The sequence below is a fragment of the Pleurodeles waltl genome, chromosome 10 (genome assembly GCF_031143425.1).
Source record: "Pleurodeles waltl isolate 20211129_DDA chromosome 10, aPleWal1.hap1.20221129, whole genome shotgun sequence".
Taxonomy (NCBI): domain Eukaryota; kingdom Metazoa; phylum Chordata; class Amphibia; order Caudata; family Salamandridae; genus Pleurodeles; species Pleurodeles waltl.
This window is the reverse complement of record NC_090449.1, coordinates 5,611,537-5,632,367: the sequence shown is the minus strand read 5'-3', so window position 1 is coordinate 5,632,367 and position 20,831 is coordinate 5,611,537. Positions and strand designations below refer to the sequence as shown.

General features: G+C 54.0%; 1 protein-coding gene across 1 annotated transcript in view; it reads left to right on the top strand.

Annotated features, from left to right (window-relative positions):
* Window positions 1-20,831, top strand: part of PLP2 (proteolipid protein 2) — a 94,560-nt gene that overhangs the window by 65,648 nt on the left and 8,081 nt on the right. The window contains exon 4 of the mRNA XM_069209314.1: window positions 1,873-1,972. Within this exon, the coding sequence (XP_069065415.1) occupies window positions 1,873-1,972 (100 nt within the window). The remainder of the gene's footprint in view (window positions 1-1,872; window positions 1,973-20,831) is intronic.

The following is a 20,831-nucleotide window of genomic DNA, read 5'->3' as shown; positions in this document are numbered from 1 at the left end:
CCAGGAGACGGGGACAAGTCTCCCATTGCACCTCCATATGTACCCCCCATAACCAGGAGACAGGGGCAAGTCTCCCCCTGCACCTCCACATGTACCCCCCATCACCAGGAGACAGGGACAAGTCTCCCCACTGCCCCTCCATATGTACCCCCATCACCAGGAGACAGGGACAAGTCTCCCACTGCCCCTCCATATGTACCCCCATCCCCAGGAGACAGGGACAAGTCTCCCCACTGCCCCTCCATATGTACCCCCATCACCAGGAGACAGGGACAAGTCTCCCCACTGCCCCTCCTTATGTACCCCCATCACCAGGAAACAGGGACAAGTCTCCCACTGCCCCTCCTTATGTACCCCCATCCCCAGGAAACAGGGACAAGTCTCCCACTGCCCCTTCTTATGTCCCCCATCACCAGGAGACAGGGACACGTCTCCCATTGCACCTCCATATGTACCCCCATCACCAGGAGACAGGGACAAGTCTCCCCACTGCCCCTCCATATGTACCCCCATCACCAGGAGACAGGGACAAGTCTCCCACTGCCCCTCCTTATGTCCCCCATCACCAGGAGAGAGGGACAAGTCTCCCACTGCCCCTCCATATGTACCCCATCACCAGGAGACGGGGACAAGTCTCCCCACTGCCCCTCCATATGTACCCCATCACCAGGAGACAGGGGCAAGTCTCCCCACTGCCCCTCCATATGTACCCCCATCCCCAGGAGACAGGGACAAGTCTCCCCACTGCCCCTCCATATGTACCCCCATCACCAGGAGACAGGGACAAGTCTCCCCACTGCCCCTCCATATGTACCCCCATCACCAGGAAACAGGGACAAGTCTCCCACTGCCCCTCCTTATGTACCCCCATCCCCAGGAAACAGGGACAAGTCTCCCACTGCCCCTCCATATGTACCCCCATCACCAGGAGACAGGGGCAAGTCTCCCACTGCCCCTCCATATGTATCCCCATCCCCAGGAGACAGGGACAAGTCTCCCCACTGCCCCTCCATACGTACCCCATCACCAGGAGACAGGGGCAAGTCTCCCCACTGCCCCTCCATATGTACCCCCATCACCAGGAGACAGGGACAAGTCTCCCACTGCCCCTTCTTATGTCCCCCATCACCAGGAGAGAGGGACAAGTCTCCCATTGCCCACCTCCCATATGTCTCCCCCAGGCACCAAGGGACAGGTGCCCCAACTGACCCCCTCCTCCCATACGTACCCCCTAGTCACCAGGAGACAAGTGTCCCCACTCCCCCTCTATATGTACTGTTGCATCTCCATGAGACAGGCGCATGTGCCCCCACTGACCCCCCTCCATCTCCAGGAGACGGGGGGCAGATTCCCCGTCACCTTGTAGTGTTATTGTTCATTGACACTTGCTTAGCGCAGTGTGCCATTGTGTGGCTTCGCAGCGCCCTGTGGTATGGTTAGAGCTCTGGCCTAGAGTGGGCTGCTTGGCTTTGTATCCTGGGGACTCGGCTGTCACGTGCATACATTCCGGTCCCCCCACAGACCCCTGGTGTGGGTGGGGGCCAGGGTACACCCCCCCACTCCTCTGTCCAGAAGGTATGTCCCCTTGCCCAGCGTCCCCGGGTGATATGTTGGGTAATGGAGCGATGACCCGAGACCAGTCCGAACAGTTCATATGGGGTCCCTGAGAAGCTCTGTCTTGAAGTGGTGTCGGCCTGAACCCTGGTGACACAGCAAGCCCCAGCCCCTGTGGATTGGAGCCCTGATGAGAGACCCCTGCCGAGAGGCCCCTGCTGAGAGACCCCACAGGGACAGAGTTAGGTGCGGTGATCTCAGGCAGACGCCTTCCACCCCTCCTTACCTCTCCATGCTCAACTGCCTTCCTTCCTGCAGGTCTTCGGCCTCCTGGCAGGGATACTCTTCGCCTACGATGCCTACACCATCTTCCAGTCCCTGAGGAGGGCGCACCAGCCGGCGGCCACCTCGGCCTCGGGTAGGTGAACTCAACCTGGTGGCACTGCACCTACTGCACAAGAGGAGCCCAGCAGCGCTTCACGGATGCTGTTCAGGGGAATAATGCTCATGTGTGGCATCGACAAGCACCCCCCCACTGTGTGCCCACAGGTGACCACCACATGCCCCTACTACATGTACACACAGGATCACCACTGCTGCCTTATGTCCACGGATTACAAGTGTTTCACTTCACCACGAGCACATGCTTACCCACAGTGTGCGCATTGGGGGCAACAGCACCTCTGTTACATGTGCTCCACTAGGGCAGGTATACTGGGGACCACAGCATCCCCTCTGTCAGCATCCTTCTATACTCCGCACTCCCTCACAGCATCCCCCCTGTCAGCATCCTTCTATACTCTGCACTCTCTCTCAGCATCCTTCTACACCAAGCCACTGCTAGTGAGCAAAGCATCCCCTCTGTCAGCATCCTTCTATACTCCGCACTCCCTCACAGCATCCCCCCTGTCAGCATACTTCTATACTCTGCACTCCCTCTCGGCATCCTTCCACACCAAGCCACTGCTAGTGAGCACAGCATCCCCTCTGTCAGCATCCTTCTATACTCCGCACTCCCTCACAGCATCCCCTCTGTCAGCATCCTTCTATACTCCACGCTTCCTCTCGGCATCCTTCCACGCCAAGCCACTGCTAGTGAGCAAAGCATCCCCTCTGTCAGCATCCTTCTATACTCCGCACTCCCTCACAGCATCCCCTCTGTCAGCATCCTTCTATACTCTGCACTCCCTCTCGGCATCCTTCCACACCAAGCCACTGCTAGTGAGCACAGTATCCCCTCTGTCAGCATCCTTCTATACTCCACGCTTCCTCTCGGCATCCTTCCACGCCAAGCCACTGCTAGTGAGCAAAGCATCCCCTCTGTCAGCATCCTTCTATACTCTGCACTCCCTCTCGGCATCCTTCCACGCCAAGCCTCTGCTAATGAGCACAGCATCCCCACTGTCAGCATCCTTCTAAACTCCACGCTCCCTCTCAGCATCCTTCCACACCAAGCCTCTGCTAGTGAGCACAGCATCCTCTCTGTCAGCATCCTTCTATACTTCGCGCTCCCTTTCGACATCCTTCCACACCAAGCCTCTGCTAGTGACCACAGCATCCCCTCTGTCAGCATCCTTCTGTACTCGCACTCCCTCTCAGCATCCTTCCACACCAAGCCTCTGCTAGTGAGCACAGCATCCCCCTCTCTCCGCATCCTTCTACACTCTGCGCTCTCTCTCAGCATCCTTCCACACCAAGCCTCTGCTAGTGAGCACAGCATCCCCTCTGTCAGCATCTTTCTATCTCCACACTCCCTTTCGGCATCCTTCCACACCAAGCCTCTGCTAGTGAGCACAGCATCCCCTCTGTCAGCATACTTCTGTACTCTGCGCTTCCTCTCAGCATCACCCCTGTCAGCATCCTTCTGTACTCGTGCTTCCTCTCAGCATCCTTCCACACCAAGCCTCGCTAGTGAGCACAGCATCCCCTCTGTCAGTATCCTTCTATACTCCACACTCCTTCTCGGCATCCTTCCACACCAAGCCTCTGCTATTGAGCACAGCATCCCCTCTGTCAGCATCCTTCTGTACTCCGCGCTCCCCCTCGGCATGCTTCCACACCAACCCTCTGCTAGTGAGCACAGTATCCCCTCTCTCAGCATCCTTCTATACTCTGCACTCCCACTCAGCATCCTTCCACACCAAGCCACTGCTAGTGAGCAAACATCCCCTCTGTCAGCATCCTTCTATACTCTGCACTCCCTCTCGGCATCCTTCCACACCAAGCCTCTGCTATTGAGCACAGCATCCCCACTGTCAGCATCCTTCTGCACTCCGCGCTCCCTCTCGGCATCCTTCCACGCCAAGCCTCTGCTAGTGAGCACAGCATCCTCTCTGTCAGCATCCTTCTATACTCCACTCTCCCTTTCGACATCCTTCCACACCAAGCCTCTGCCAGTGATCACAGCATCCCCTCTGTCAGCATCCTTCTGTACTCGCACTCCCTCTCAGCATCCTTCCACACCAAGCCTCTGCTAGTGAGCACAGCATCCCCTCTGTCAGCATCCTTCTATACTCTGCACTCCCTCTCAGCATCCCCTCTGTCAGCATCCTTCTATACTCTGCGCTCCCTCTCAGCATCCTTCGATACTATGCACTCCCTCACAGCATCCCCTTTCTCAGCATCCTTATATACTCCGCACTCCTTCTTGGCATCCTTCCACACCAAGCCTCTGCTAGTGAGCACAGCATCCCCTCTGTCAGCATCCTTCTATACTCTGCGCTGTCTCTCAGCATCCTTCCACACCAAGCCTCTGCTAGTGAGCACAGCATCCCCTCTGTCAGCATCCTTCTGCACTCCGCGCTCCCTCTCAGCATCCCCTCTGTCAGCATCCTTCTATACTCCGCACTCCCTCACAGCATCCCCTCTCTCAGCATCCTTCTATACTCCACAGTCCCTCTTGGCATCCTTCCACACCAAGCCTCTGCTAGTGAGCACAGCATCTCCTCTGTCAGCATCCTTCTGCACTCCGCGCTCCCTCTCAGCATCCCCTCTGTCAGCATCCTTCTATAATCAGCGCTCCCTCACAGCATCCCCTCTGTCAGCATCCTTCTATAATCCATGTTCCCTCTCGGCATCCCTCCACGCCAAGCCTCTGCTAATGAGCACAGCTCCTCACTGTCAGCATCCTTCTATACACCACGTTCCCTCTCGGCATCCTTCCACGGCAAGCCTCTGCTAGTGAGCACAGCATCCCCTCTGTCAGCATCCTTCTATACTCAGTGCTCCCTTTCAACATCCTTCCACACCAAGCCTCTGCTAGTGACCACAGCATCCCCTCTGTCAGCATCCTTCTGTACTCGCACTCCCTCTCAGCATCCTTCCACACCAAGCCTCTGCTAGTGACCACAGCATCCCCTCTGTCAGCATCCTTCTATACTCCGCGCTCCCTCTTAGCATCCCCTCTGTCAGCATCCTTCTATACTCCACGCTCCCTCTCAGCATCCTTATATACTCCGCAGTCCCTCTTGGCATCCTTCCACACCAAGCCTCTGCTAGTGACCACAGCATCCCCTCTGTCTGCATCCTTCTGTACTCGCACTCCCTCTCAGCATCCTTCCAAACCAAGCCTCTGCTAGTGAGCACAGCATCCCCTCTGTCAGCATCCTTCTATACTCCGCGCTCCCTCTCAGCATCCCCTCTGTCAGCATCCTCTATACTCCGCGCTCCCTCTCAGCATCCTATACTATGCACTCCCTCACAGCATCCCCTCTCTCAGTATCCTTATATACTCCGGAGTCCCTCTTGGCATCCTTCCACACCAAGCCTCTGCTAGTGACCACAGCATCCCCTCTGTCTGCATCCTTCTACACTCTGCGCTCTCTCTCAGCATCCTTCCACACCAAGCCCCTGCTAGTGAGCACACCATCCCCTCTGTAAGCATCATCCTACACTCTGTGCTCTCTCTCAGCATCCTTCCACACCAAGCCTCTGCTAGTGAGCACAGCATCCCCTCTGTCAGCATCCTTCTATACCTCGCGCTCCCTCTCAGCATCCCCTCTGTCAGCATCCTTCTATACTCTGCGCTCTCTCTCAGCATCCTTCCACACCAAGCCCCTGATAGTGAGCACAGCATCCCCTCTGTCAGCATCCTTCTATACTCTGCGCTCTCTCTCAGCATCCTTCCACACCAAGCCTCTGCTAGTGAGCACAGCATCCCCTCTGTCAGCATCCTTCTATACTCCGCGCTCCCTCTCAGCATCCCCCCTGTAAGCATCCTTCTATAATCTGCACTCTCTCTCAGCATCCTTCCACACCAAGCCCCTGCTAGTGAGCACAGCATCCCCCCTGTTAGCATCCTTCTATACTCTGCGCTCTGTCTCAGCATCCTTCCACACCAAGCCCCTGCTAGTGAGCACAGCATCCCCCCTGTAAGCATCATCCTACATGCTGTGCTCTCTCTCAGCATCCTTTCACACCAAGCCTCTGCTAGTGAGCACAATATCCCCTCTGTCAGCATCCTTCTATACTCCGCGCTCCCTCTCAGCATCCCCTCTGTCAGCATCCTTCTATACTCTGCACTCCCTCTCGGCATCCTTCCACACCAAGCCTCTGCTATTGAGCACAGCATCCCCACTGTCAGCATCCTTCTGCACTCCGCGCTCCCTCTCGGCATCCTTCCACGCCAAGCCTCTGCTAGTGAGCACAGCATCCTCTCTGTCAGCATCCTTCTATACTCCACTCTCCCTTTCGACATCCTTCCACACCAAGCCTCTGCCAGTGATCACAGCATCCCCTCTGTCAGCATCCTTCTGTACTCGCACTCCCTCTCAGCATCCTTCCACACCAAGCCTCTGCTAGTGAGCACAGCATCCCCTCTGTCAGCATCCTTCTATACTCTGCACTCCCTCTCAGCATCCCCTCTGTCAGCATCCTTCTATACTCTGCGCTCCCTCTCAGCATCCTTCTATACTATGCACTCCCTCACAGCATCCCCTTTCTCAGCATCCTTATATACTCCGCAGTCCTTCTTGGCATCCTTCCACACCAAGCCTCTGCTAGTGAGCACAGCATCCCCTCTGTCAGCATCCTTCTATACTCTGCGCTGTCTCTCAGCATCCTTCCACACCAAGCCTCTGCTAGTGAGCACAGCATCCCCTCTGTCAGCATCCTTCTGCACTCCGCGCTCCCTCTCAGCATCCCCTCTGTCAGCATCCTTCTATACTCCACGCTCCCTCACAGCATCCCCTCTCTCAGCATCCTTCTATACTCCACAGTCCCTCTTGGCATCCTTCCACACCAAGCCTCTGCTAGTGAGCACAGCATCTCCTCTGTCAGCATCCTTCTGCACTCCGCGCTCCCTCTCAGCATCCCCTCTGTCAGCATCCTTCTATAATCAGCGCTCCCTCACAGCATCCCCTCTGTCAGCATCCTTCTATAATCCATGTTCCCTCTCGGCATCCCTCCACGCCAAGCCTCTGCTAATGAGCACAGCTCCTCACTGTCAGCATCCTTCTATACTCCACGTTCCCTCTCGGCATCCTTCCACGGCAAGCCTCTGCTAGTGAGCACAGCATCCCCTCTGTCAGCATCCTTCTATACTCAGTGCTCCCTTTCAACATCCTTCCACACCAAGCCTCTGCTAGTGACCACAGCATCCCCTCTGTCAGCATCCTTCTGTACTCGCACTCCCTCTCAGCATCCTTCCACACCAAGCCTCTGCTAGTGACCACAGCATCCCCTCTGTCAGCATCCTTCTATACTCCGCGCTCCTTCTTAGCATCCCCTCTGTCAGCATCCTTCTATACTCCACGCTCCCTCTCAGCATCCTTATATACTCCGCAGTCCCTCTTGGCATCCTTCCACACCAAGCCTCTGCTAGTGACCACAGCATCCCCTCTGTCTGCATCCTTCTGTACTCGCACTCCCTCTCAGCATCCTTCCAAACCAAGCCTCTGCTAGTGAGCACAGCATCCCCTCTGTCAGCATCCTTCTATACTCCGCGCTCCCTCTCAGCATCCCCTCTGTCAGCATCCTCTATACTCCGCGCTCCCTCTCAGCATCCTATACTATGCACTCCCTCACAGCATCCCCTCTCTCAGTATCCTTATATACTCCGGAGTCCCTCTTGGCATCCTTCCACACCAAGCCTCTGCTAGTGACCACAGCATCCCCTCTGTCTGCATCCTTCTACACTCTGCGCTCTCTCTCAGCATCCTTCCACACCAAGCCCCTGCTAGTGAGCACACCATCCCCTCTGTAAGCATCATCCTACACTCTGTGCTCTCTCTCAGCATCCTTCCACACCAAGCCTCTGCTAGTGAGCACAGCATCCCCTCTGTCAGCATCCTTCTATACCTCGCGCTCCCTCTCAGCATCCCCTCTGTCAGCATCCTTCTATACTCTGCGCTCTCTCTCAGCATCCTTCCACACCAAGCCCCTGATAGTGAGCACAGCATCCCCTCTGTCAGCATCCTTCTATACTCTGCGCTCTCTCTCAGCATCCTTCCACACCAAGCCTCTGCTAGTGAGCACAGCATCCCCTCTGTCAGCATCCTTCTATACTCCGCGCTCCCTCTCAGCATCCCCCCTGTCAGCATCCTTCTATAATCTGCACTCTCTCTCAGCATCCTTCCACACCAAGCCCCTGCTAGTGAGCACAGCATCCCCCTGTTAGCATCCTTCTATACTCTGCGCTCTCTCTCAGCATCCTTCCACACCAAGCCCCTGCTAGTGAGCACAGCATCCCCCCTGTAAGCATCATCCTACATGCTGTGCTCTCTCTCAGCATCCTTTCACACCAAGCCTCTGCTAGTGAGCACAATATCTCCTCTGTCAGCATCCTTCTATACTCCGCGCTCCCTCTCAGCATCCCCTCTGTCAGCATCCTTCTATACTCTGCGCTCTCTCTTAGCATCCTTCCACACCAAGCCCCTGCTAGTGAGCACAGCATCCCCTCTGTCAGCATCCTTCTATACTCTGCGCTCTCTCTCAGCATCCTTCCACACCAAGCCCCTGCTAGTGAGCACAGCATCCCCCCTGTTAGCATCCTTCTACACTCTGTGCTCTCTCTCAGCATCCTTCCACACCAAGCCCCTGCTAGTGAGCACAGCATCCCCCCCTGTCAGCATCCTTCTGCACTCCGCGCTCCCTCTCAGCATCCCCTCTCTCAGCATCCTTCTATACTCAGCGCTCCCTCACAGCATCCCCTCTGTCAGCATCCTTCTATACTCCACGTTCCCTCTCTGCATCCTTCCACGCCAAGCCTCTGCTAATGAGCACAGCATCCCCACTGTCAGCATCCTTCTATACTCCACGTTCCCTTTCGACATCCTTCCACACCAAGCCTCTGCTAGTGACCACAGCATCCCCTCTGTCAGCATCCTGTACTCGCACTCCCTCTCAGCATCCTTCCACACCAAGCCTCTGCTAGTGAGCACAGCATCCCCTCTGTCAGCATCCTTCTATACTCCGCGCTCCCTCTCAGCATCCTATACTATGCACTCCCTCACAGCATTCCCTCTCTCAGCATCCTTATATACTCCGCAGTCCCTCTTGGCATCCTTACACACCAAGCCTCTGCTAGTGACCACAGCATCCCCTCTGTCTGCATCCTTCTACACTCTGCGCTCTCTCTCAGCATCCTTCCACACCAAGCCCCTGCTAGTGAGCACAGCATCCCCTCTGTAAGCATCATCCTACACTCTGCGCTCTCTCTCAGCATCCTTCCACACCAAGCCCCTGCTAGTGAGCACAGCATCCCCTCTGTAAGCATCATCCTACACTCTGTGCTCTCTCTCAGCATCCTTCCACACCAAGCCTCTGCCAGTGATCACAGCATCCCCTCTGTCAGCATCCTTCTGTACTCGCACTCCCTCTCAGCATCCTTCCACACCAAGCCTCTGCTAGTGAGCACAGCATCCCCTCTGTCAGCATCCTTCTATACTCTGCACTCCCTCTCAGCATCCCCTCTGTCAGCATCCTTCTATACTCTGCGCTCCCTCTCAGCATCCTTCTATACTATGCACTCCCTCACAGCATCCCCTTTCTCAGCATCCTTATGTACTCCGCAGTCCTTCTTGGCATCCTTCCACACCAAGCCTCTGCTAGTGAGCACAGCATCCCCTCTGTCAGCATCCTTCTATACTCTGCGCTGTCTCTCAGCATCCTTCCACACCAAGCCTCTGCTAGTGAGCACAGCATCCCCTCTGTCAGCATCCTTCTGCACTCCGCGCTCCCTCTCAGCATCCCCTCTGTCAGCATCCTTCTATACTCCACGCTCCCTCACAGCATCCCCTCTCTCAGCATCCTTCTATACTCCACAGTCCCTCTTGGCATCCTTCCACACCAAGCCTCTGCTAGTGAGCACAGCATCTCCTCTGTCAGCATCCTTCTGCACTCCGCGCTCCCTCTCAGCATCCCCTCTGTCAGCATCCTTCTATAATCAGCGCTCCCTCACAGCATCCCCTCTGTCAGCATCCTTCTATAATCCATGTTCCCTCTCGGCATCCCTCCACGCCAAGCCTCTGCTAATGAGCACAGCTCCTCACTGTCAGCATCCTTCTATACTCCACGTTCCCTCTCGGCATCCTTCCACGGCAAGCCTCTGCTAGTGAGCACAGCATCCCCTCTGTCAGCATCCTTCTATACTCAGTGCTCCCTTTCAACATCCTTCCACACCAAGCCTCTGCTAGTGACCACAGCATCCCCTCTGTCAGCATCCTTCTGTACTCGCACTCCCTCTCAGCATCCTTCCACACCAAGCCTCTGCTAGTGACCACAGCATCCCCTCTGTCAGCATCCTTCTATACTCCGCGCTCCTTCTTAGCATCCCCTCTGTCAGCATCCTTCTATACTCCACGCTCCCTCTCAGCATCCTTATATACTCCGCAGTCCCTCTTGGCATCCTTCCACACCAAGCCTCTGCTAGTGACCACAGCATCCCCTCTGTCTGCATCCTTCTGTACTCGCACTCCCTCTCAGCATCCTTCCAAACCAAGCCTCTGCTAGTGAGCACAGCATCCCCTCTGTCAGCATCCTTCTATACTCCGCGCTCCCTCTCAGCATCCCCTCTGTCAGCATCCTCTATACTCCGCGCTCCCTCTCAGCATCCTATACTATGCACTCCCTCACAGCATCCCCTCTCTCAGTATCCTTATATACTCCGGAGTCCCTCTTGGCATCCTTCCACACCAAGCCTCTGCTAGTGACCACAGCATCCCCTCTGTCTGCATCCTTCTACACTCTGCGCTCTCTCTCAGCATCCTTCCACACCAAGCCCCTGCTAGTGAGCACACCATCCCCTCTGTAAGCATCATCCTACACTCTGTGCTCTCTCTCAGCATCCTTCCACACCAAGCCTCTGCTAGTGAGCACAGCATCCCCTCTGTCAGCATCCTTCTATACCTCGCGCTCCCTCTCAGCATCCCCTCTGTCAGCATCCTTCTATACTCTGCGCTCTCTCTCAGCATCCTTCCACACCAAGCCCCTGATAGTGAGCACAGCATCCCCTCTGTCAGCATCCTTCTATACTCTGCGCTCTCTCTCAGCATCCTTCCACACCAAGCCTCTGCTAGTGAGCACAGCATCCCCTCTGTCAGCATCCTTCTATACTCCGCGCTCCCTCTCAGCATCCCCCCTGTCAGCATCCTTCTATAATCTGCACTCTCTCTCAGCATCCTTCCACACCAAGCCCCTGCTAGTGAGCACAGCATCCCCCTGTTAGCATCCTTCTATACTCTGCGCTCTCTCTCAGCATCCTTCCACACCAAGCCCCTGCTAGTGAGCACAGCATCCCCCCTGTAAGCATCATCCTACATGCTGTGCTCTCTCTCAGCATCCTTTCACACCAAGCCTCTGCTAGTGAGCACAATATCTCCTCTGTCAGCATCCTTCTATACTCCGCGCTCCCTCTCAGCATCCCCTCTGTCAGCATCCTTCTATACTCTGCGCTCTCTCTTAGCATCCTTCCACACCAAGCCCCTGCTAGTGAGCACAGCATCCCCTCTGTCAGCATCCTTCTATACTCTGCGCTCTCTCTCAGCATCCTTCCACACCAAGCCCCTGCTAGTGAGCACAGCATCCCCCCTGTTAGCATCCTTCTACACTCTGTGCTCTCTCTCAGCATCCTTCCACACCAAGCCCCTGCTAGTGAGCACAGCATCCCCCCCTGTCAGCATCCTTCTGCACTCCGCGCTCCCTCTCAGCATCCCCTCTCTCAGCATCCTTCTATACTCAGCGCTCCCTCACAGCATCCCCTCTGTCAGCATCCTTCTATACTCCACGTTCCCTCTCTGCATCCTTCCACGCCAAGCCTCTGCTAATGAGCACAGCATCCCCACTGTCAGCATCCTTCTATACTCCACGTTCCCTTTCGACATCCTTCCACACCAAGCCTCTGCTAGTGACCACAGCATCCCCTCTGTCAGCATCCTGTACTCGCACTCCCTCTCAGCATCCTTCCACACCAAGCCTCTGCTAGTGAGCACAGCATCCCCTCTGTCAGCATCCTTCTATACTCCGCGCTCCCTCTCAGCATCCTATACTATGCACTCCCTCACAGCATTCCCTCTCTCAGCATCCTTATATACTCCGCAGTCCCTCTTGGCATCCTTACACACCAAGCCTCTGCTAGTGACCACAGCATCCCCTCTGTCTGCATCCTTCTACACTCTGCGCTCTCTCTCAGCATCCTTCCACACCAAGCCCCTGCTAGTGAGCACAGCATCCCCTCTGTAAGCATCATCCTACACTCTGCGCTCTCTCTCAGCATCCTTCCACACCAAGCCCCTGCTAGTGAGCACAGCATCCCCTCTGTAAGCATCATCCTACACTCTGTGCTCTCTCTCAGCATCCTTCCACACCAAGCCTCTGCTAGTGAGCACAGCATCCCCTCTGTCAGCATCCTTCTATACTCCGCGCTCCCTCTCAGCATCCTTCTATATTATGCACTCCCTCACAGCATCCCCTCTCTCAGCATCCTTATATACTCCGCAGTCCCTCTTGGCATCCTTCCACACCAAGCCTCTGCTGGTGAGCACAGCATCCCCCCTGTCAGCATCCTTCTATACTCTGCACTCTCTCTCAGCATCCTTCCACACCAAGCCTCTGCTAGTGAGCACAGCATCCCCTCTGTCAGCATCCTTCTATACTCTGTGCTCCCTTTCGACATCCTTCCACACCAAGCCTCTGCTAGTGACCACAGCATCCCCTCTGTCAGCATCCTTCTGTACTCGCACTCCCTCTCAGCATCCTTCCACACCAAGCCTCTGCTAGTGAGCACAGCATCCCCTCTGTCAGCATCCTTCTATACTCCGCGCTCCCTCTCAGCATCCCCTCTGTCAGCATCCTTCTATACTCCGCGCTCCCTCTCAGCATCCTTCTATACTATGCACTCCCTCACAGCATCCCCTCTCTCAGCATCCTTATATACTCCGCAGTCCCTCTTGGCATCCTTCCACACCAAGCCTCTGCTAGTGACCACAGCATCCCCTCTGTCTGCATCCTTCTGTACTCGCACTCCCTCTCAGCATCCTTCCACACCAAGCCTCTGCTAGTGAGCACAGCATCCCCTCTGTTAGCATCCTTCTATACTCTGCGCTCCCTCTCAGCATCCCCTCTGTCAGCATCCTCTATACTCCGCGCTCCCTCTCAGCATCCTATACTATGCACTCCCTCACAGCATTCCCTCTCTCAGCATCCTTATATACTCCGCAGTCCCTCTTGGCATCCTTACACACCAAGCCTCTGCTAGTGACCACAGCATCCCCTCTGTCTGCATCCTTCTACACTCTGCGCTCTCTCTCAGCATCCTTCCACACCAAGCCCCTGCTAGTGAGCACAGCATCCCCTCTGTAAGCATCATCCTACACTCTGTGCTCTCTCTCAGCATCCTTCCACACCAAGCCTCTGCTAGTGAGCACAGCATCCCCTCTGTCAGCATCCTTCTATACTCCGCGCTCCCTCTCAGCATCCCCTCTGTCAGCATCCTTCTATACTCTGCGCTCTCTCTCAGCACCCTTCCACACCAAGCCCATGCTAGTGAGCACAGCATTCCCTCTGTCAGCACCCTTCTATACTCTGCGCTCTCTCTCAGCATCCTTCCACACCAAGCCTCTGCTAGTGAGCACAGCATCCCCTCTGTCAGCATCCTTCTATACTCCGCGCTCCCTCTCAGCATCCCCCCTGTCAGCATCCTTCTATAATCTGCGCTCTCTCTCAGCATCCTTCCACACCAAGCCCCTGCTAGTGAGCACAGCATCCCCCCTGTTAGCATCCTTCTATACTCTGCGCTCTCTCTCAGCATCCTTCCACACCAAGCCCCTGCTAGTGAGCACAGCATCCCCCCTGTAAGCATCATCCTACATGCTGTGCTCTCTCTCAGCATCCTTCCACACCAAGCCTCTGCTAGTGAGCACAGCATCCCCTCTGTCAGCATCCTTCTATACTCCGCGCTCCCTCTCAGCATCCCCTCTGTCAGCATCCTTCTATACTCTGCGCTCTCTCTTAGCATCCTTCCACACCAAGCCCCTGCTAGTGAGCACAGCATCCCCCCTGTTAGCATCCTTCTATACTCTGCGCTCTCTCTCAGCATCCTTCCACACCAAGCCCCTGCTAGTGAGCACAGCATCCCCCCTGTAAGCATCATCCTACATGCTGTGCTCTCTCTCAGCATCCTTCCACACCGAGCCTCTGCTAGTGAGCACAGCATCCCCTCTGTCAGCATCCTTCTATACTCCGCGCTCCCTCTCAGCATCCCCTCTGTCAGCATCCTTCTATACTCTGCGCTCTCTCTCAGCATCCTTCCACACCAAGCCCCTGCTAGTGAGCACAGCATCCCCTCTGTCAGCATCCTTCTATACTCTGCGCTCTCTCTCAGCATCCTTCCACACCAAGGCTCTGCTAGTGAGCACAGCATCCCCTCTGTCAGCATCCTTCTATACTCCGCGCTCCCTCTCAGCATCCCCCTGTCAGCATCCTTCTATAATCTGCACTCTCTCTCAGCATCCTTCCACACCAAGCCCCTGCTAGTGAGCACAGCATCCCCCCTGTTAGCATCCTTCTACACTCTGTGCTCTCTCTCAGCATCCTTCCACACCAAGCCCCTGCTAGTGAGCACAGCATCCCCCCCTGTCAGCATCCTTCTGCACTCCGCGCTCCCTCTCAGCATCACCTCTGTCAGCATCCTTCCATACTCAGCGCTCCCTCACAGCATCCCCTCTGTCAGCATCCTTCTATACTCCACGTTCCCTTTCTGCATCCTTCCACGCCAAGCCTCTGCTAATGAGCACAGCATCCACACTGTCAGCATCCTTCTATACTCCACGTTCCCTCTCGGCATCCTTCCACGACAAGCCTCTGCTAGTGAGCACAGCGTCTTCTCTGTCAGCATCCTTCTATACTCTGTGCTCCCTTTCGACATCCTTCCACACCAAGCCTCTGCGAGTGACCACAGCATCCCCTCTGTCAGCATCCTTCTGTACTCGCACTCCCTCTCAGCATCCTTCCACACCAAGCCTCTGCTAGTGAGCACAGCATCCCCTCTGTCAGCATCCTTCTATACTCTGCACTCCCTCTCAGCATCCCCTCTGTCAGCATCCTTCTATACTCCGCGCTCCCTCTCAGCATCCTTCTATACTATGCACTCCCTCACAGCATCCCCTCTCTCAGCATCCTTATATACTCCGCAGTCCCTCTTGGCATCCTTCCACACCAAGCCTCTGCTGGTGAGCACAGCATCCCCCCTGTCAGCATCCTTCTATACTCTGCACTTCCTCACAGCATCCCCCCTCTCAGCATCCTTTTATACTATGCACTCCCTCACAGCATCCCCTCTCTCAGCATCCTTATATACTCTGCAGTCCCTCTTGGCATCCTTCCACACCAAGCCTCTGCTAGTGACCACAGCATCCCCTCTGTCTGCATCCTTCTGTACTCTGCGCTCTTTCTCAGCATCTTTCCACACCAAGCCTCTGCTAGTGAGCACAGCATCCCCTCTGTCAACATCCTTCGGCACTCCCCGCTCCCTCTCAGCATCCTTCCATGCCAGGCCTCTGCTAGTGAGCAAAGCATCCCCTTTGTCAGCATCCTTCTATACTCTGCGCTCCCTCTCAGCATCCCCTCTGTCAGCATCCTTCTATACTCTGCGCTTTCTCTCAGCATCCTTCCACACCAAGCCCCTGCTTGTGAGCACAGCATCCCCTCTGTCAGCATCCTTCTATACTCTGCGCTCTCTCTCAGCATCCTTCTACACCAAGCCTCCGCTAGTGAGCACAGCATTCTCTCTGTCAGCATCCTTTTATACTTCGTGCTCCCTCTTGGCATCCTTCCACACCAAGCCTCTGCCAGTAAGCACAGCAGTCCCTCTGTCAGCATCCTTCTATACTCTGCACTCCCCCTTGGCATCCTTCCACACAAAGTATCTGCTAGTGACCACAGCATCAGACCCCTACCAGCATGTGTGCCTTTCTGCTACGTGTTCACAGGTTACCATAGCATTAGGACATCCACCGCATGACTCACAGCATGAGAGTACAACATTATGTCATTTGTGGCAATGATGGCAAACAGTTAGTGATGGATGTGGGATCAGAGTACTCCAACAGACCCTGAGAGCATGAAAGGGGTTCAGAGAGCACCTGATAAGGCAGATTTCCACAGTGTTTCCCTGGTGGAGGGCGGCCTCCACCCAGAGGAAGACTACTCACACATTCTGTACCTGTGAGAGTGGTGCCCTCTCTCTTGAGGTACACGTGTACACCTTGAGGATGATGACTGCGATGCTGTGACAAACAAGGACTCTCTACCTTCTACCATCCACAAGTGTCTAGAATTGTGAGGCATTGTACCTTTCACCTGTGTTGACTTTCCCAGCTGTGGCTCAGCATATGGTGGGGCAGGGGCAGGGTGGCACAACATACAGAAAGCTCCAACACAACCAACACAACCTGCCTACTCACAATCAGCTTCAAACCCTGATAGGCAGCCAGTCGTGCACTGAATGTGTTTTTTAGGGGGCGGTGGGTTGCTGTTGGATAGGTGGATGAGTTTGCCTACTGCCTCACAGCGCAAGTAATGCCTACTCCCTACAGGGTAAACCTTCCTGCTTTCAATTTCCATTTGTTGTGAATTCCAGTTTTTTTTCCAATGTTTTCTAAAATGTAAAATCAGTGCTTAGGGGGTCATTCTGAACCTGGCGGTCCATGACCGCCATGGCGGAGGGCGGCAGAAGCACCGCCAACAGGCTGGCGGTGCTTCCTGGGCGATTCTGACCGCGGCAGTAAAGCCGCGGTCAGAAAAGGGGAGCCGGCAGTTTCCCGCCGGTTTCCCGCTGGCCCAGGGTATCCGCCATGGCGGCGCTGCTTGCAGCACCGCCATGGGGATTCCGACCGCCTTCCCGCCAGCCTGTTTCTGGCGGTGTCCACCGCCAGAACCAGGATGGCGGGAACGGGTGCCGTGGGGCACCTGGGAGCCCCTGCCCTGCCCATGCCACTGGCATGGACAGTGCAGGGGCCCCCTAACAGGGCCCCACAAAGATTTTCACTGTCTGCTGTGCAGACAGTGAAAATCACGACGGGTGCCACTGCACCCGTCGCACCCCTGCAACTCCGCCGGCTCCATTCCGAGCCGGCTTCATTGTTGAAGGGGCTTTCCCGCTGGGCCGGCCGGCGGTCTTCTGGCGGTCACCCGCCGGCCCAGCAGGAAAGCCAGAATGGCCGCCACGGTCTTTTGACCGCAGAGCGGTCTTTCGGCAGGAACCGCTTGGCGGGCGGCGACCGCCGACCGCCGCGGTCAGAATGACCGCCTTAGTCTTTTTTGGTGTGTAAAACTCACAGGGATGGCTTTTTTTGAGTACCCAAAAATAATTTGGCTTATTTCCTTCCCTCGTTCACTTCCACACTCAATTCTTCCTTCTTTCCTGCTGCTAATTCCCTTGTATGCCCTTTTCTTGAAATTTGCTCTAGCAAGTAACTTAGGGCCAGATGTAGGAAGATTCCAAATTGCGACTTGCAATTTGCGAGTCCCTGCGACTCGCAAATTGCAAGTCGCAATTTGGAATGCAGAAAGGTGTCTCAGACACCTTCTGCAACTCGCAATGGGGTCGCAAACACCCACCTCATTAATATTAATGAGGTGGGTCGCAATTTGCGACCCCATTGCGAGTAGGGGCACTCACGGGGATGGTGGCCTGCTGGAGACAGCAGACCACCATGTCCGTGACTGCTTTTTAGTAAAGCAGTTTTTTTTTTTCAAAGTGCAACCCGTTTTCCTTAAAGGAAAACGAGGTGCACTTTGAAAAAAGAAACCGAAACCTTTAGTTTCGGTATTTTTCAGGGCAGGTGGTGGTCCATTGGACCACTGCCTGCTCTGAAAAACTATTTTTTTTCAAGACACAAAGGGGAAGGGGTCCCATGGGGACCCCTTCCCATTTGCGCCTGGGTTACCATCCACTTCAAGTGGATGGTAACTGCGCTTTCATTTGCGACCGCTTTCGCGGTCTCAAATGAAAATGAATAGCATTGCGAGTCGCAAATACGAAGGGAACACCCCTTCCTATTTGCGAGTCGGAAATGCATTTTGCGAGTCGGATCCGACTCGCAAAATGCATTTCTGCATTCCGATGAGGCTTTTGCGACTCGCAAACGGCGTTTTTCGACGTTTGCGAGTCGCAAAACCCTTGCTACATCTGGCCCTTATTTCCTTAGCCTCAATGCTTGTCTTCGTTCCCAACACTCAAACTCCTCTTTCCAGAGCGCCAGTCTCGCCGCATGTCCAGGGTATACATCCATGGTGATAGGTTTGCACCTTGTTAAGATTCTGTGGCAGCAGACGTGGTGAATAGTGAGCATTTCACACACCCTCCTGCCATTCTCCTATTCAGAGGAATGACAAAGAGCCACTGAATGAAGATGTTCCTCATCCCATAAGAGATATATGGTGAGGTGACTGGTGTTGTGTCACTGCAAGCCAGTGTCACCTGCTCTGATCGTTGTCTCGAGCGACCAAGAAAAGACTGGGCACCACCCCCAAGGATGTGGTATTGGAATCTGCCCTAACCCACATCGTGCTCTTCCTGGCCATGGGTGAGAAGTCATACTGTCAGTCATGGGTCTCTGGGGGCGGCTGAGGTGGTAAAGAAACTCCAGCACCTGCAGGATGCCGGGGACCATTCACCTGTGCAGACCACGCCATGTATGGGCTTTATTTTACAGTGCTCGGCCACGCCCATGGGATTTTTTGCTGATTTAAAAGCCAGCGTGAGGGCTGCTAAGCATTGATGTTCACCATGCATGTCAGCCTTTGTTTTTTTAAGCAGCACAGGAGCGGAGTCCTGCCAGCTGTGTGGGAGTTTCCAAAGACACTTAACCTTGTGCTCGGCAGATGTTCACTGTTCTAGTGCATTTTCCATCTTGGGGGACATAAAGAGACACATCTCAATGTGTTTCAAGGAAACATGGTGGTTTGTACAGGTGATTTGGCAATGGTCTGACCCTGTTTCAGCACCATACAATCCATGCTCCGTTTGACATGGAAGTTGTGGGAATGGAGTGGATATTGGTGATCCGGGACTGTGCCATGAACTTGTACTACTTTGCCGCGCAGCTTCAGAACGGGACCAAGCATCTGTTTCTGAGAAAACAGACTGGTGGCTGCCTCTTCATGTTTCCGAGCAGCACTGTCTGCAGCTCATACACTAATAGGTTAGGTCTAAGAATATGCCGTAGCAGCACAGTCTAATCAAAGCTGACACATAGACCTCTTTCGGGGATGTGCACGGTTGCTGATGATGTTTATAGGATGGTTCTTGACCTTCTGTATGAGGAGACGCAGCTCTTATAGGCATGTTTTTCTGATCACCACAGTGTAAATCTAGGAACAGGAGTGTTGGTGCATTATGGGGTGACCGATTTTAGAGGCACCAGTATGCGTAGCGATCTTTGTTGCCACAATCTTGATATCTTAGGTTTCTGAAAGCAAAGCTCCATTACACTGTCACTGAAAAAGGATGATATTGTGGCATTTTACCGAGCACAGAGACCCTATTCATAGTTTGGAAGTAAACCGTTTGGCCACCCCACGACAGTGTACAGTGAACAGTAAGCTGAAGTGACATGAGGTGAGCCATGCTCCCAACACAGGACTGGAATTGGGTCCAGGGACCTTGCAGGTGGCCATAAGGTCATATTAAGTGGCTCACCATGAGTGGGTCATAACAGAAGCATCCATTACTGAAAGGTGCTTAGAGGTAGAGGATAGATACTGCATACCAAAGCAGTACAAGTGCAGCAAAAGCTAGTGTTTTCTGGTTTCTACTGAAAAGCAAATATTTCATTCAGTGGTGTTTTATCAGTTAGAATCAGATTTAACAGAAACTCAAAATCCTTGCTGATGAGGCATCTCACTTTCCAGTGTTTAGGGAGGACATCCTTGAACAGGATAACTCTGGAAGTCAACCAGTGGGAGGCAAAGACATCCTGCCCTGTCAAGAACATTCTTTGGATTACAATCTCCAGAGACCAAGAAATAGATAAGACTTTAGTCACCAACTAACAAGCAAGTGAGGCAGAAATCTGGCTAGAGGTGAGCTATCCCTCCAAAAAGTGGGCCACATGAATCTTGTAAGCAGCAGTGATAAACAGTGCCTTTTAATTATTGTGGACTATGCTACCTCAGTATCCAGAGGCTCTGGGTTCAGAACAATTGTGCCAAGTCAGTAACTGAGGGTTTTAACAAGGTTTTCTGATAATCTGATTGGTTAAAACAATTCATGAGTAGTGTCATGTATGAGCTGTGGCACATTTTGTGTAACTGCTGCATCAGTTGCAAGTACCATCCCAAGTTGAATGGGTTCTTCGAGTGTTTTAATGCTATTCTGTAATTCTCGGTCTGTTGTGGGAGAGCACCTCACATGTCTGCTCTTCAGTGCATGACATGTTAAAGGCTCTCTCAAGTTGACTCTAGCTTATGTGGAAGGAAAGGATTAGCAGAAGTGGGTGCCTGCTCTGCCATGTGTCCTCAACCTCACAACGCCCCTCAAATAGTTCATTACTGTAGAGGTTGAACTTACAGAAACTGGTGGTAAGAAGTAAGCAACAGTGTGGCAGAATGCACAGGCTAGTTCCTATATGGAAGGGAAGCTTGTCTTACTGGTTGCCCCAATGTGGCATACCAAAATGGAGACCTCTGTAACTTGGCCCCACAAACTAGTGATGAAGACGGTTACATCAGCTACATGCTAGCTCTCCAGGAGTGAAAAGTTAGACTTAGCACTTATCAGGAGAACATGAAGGAGACCTATTTCATTTGTGCACAAATGGTCCTAAATGTCTGTTGCAAAG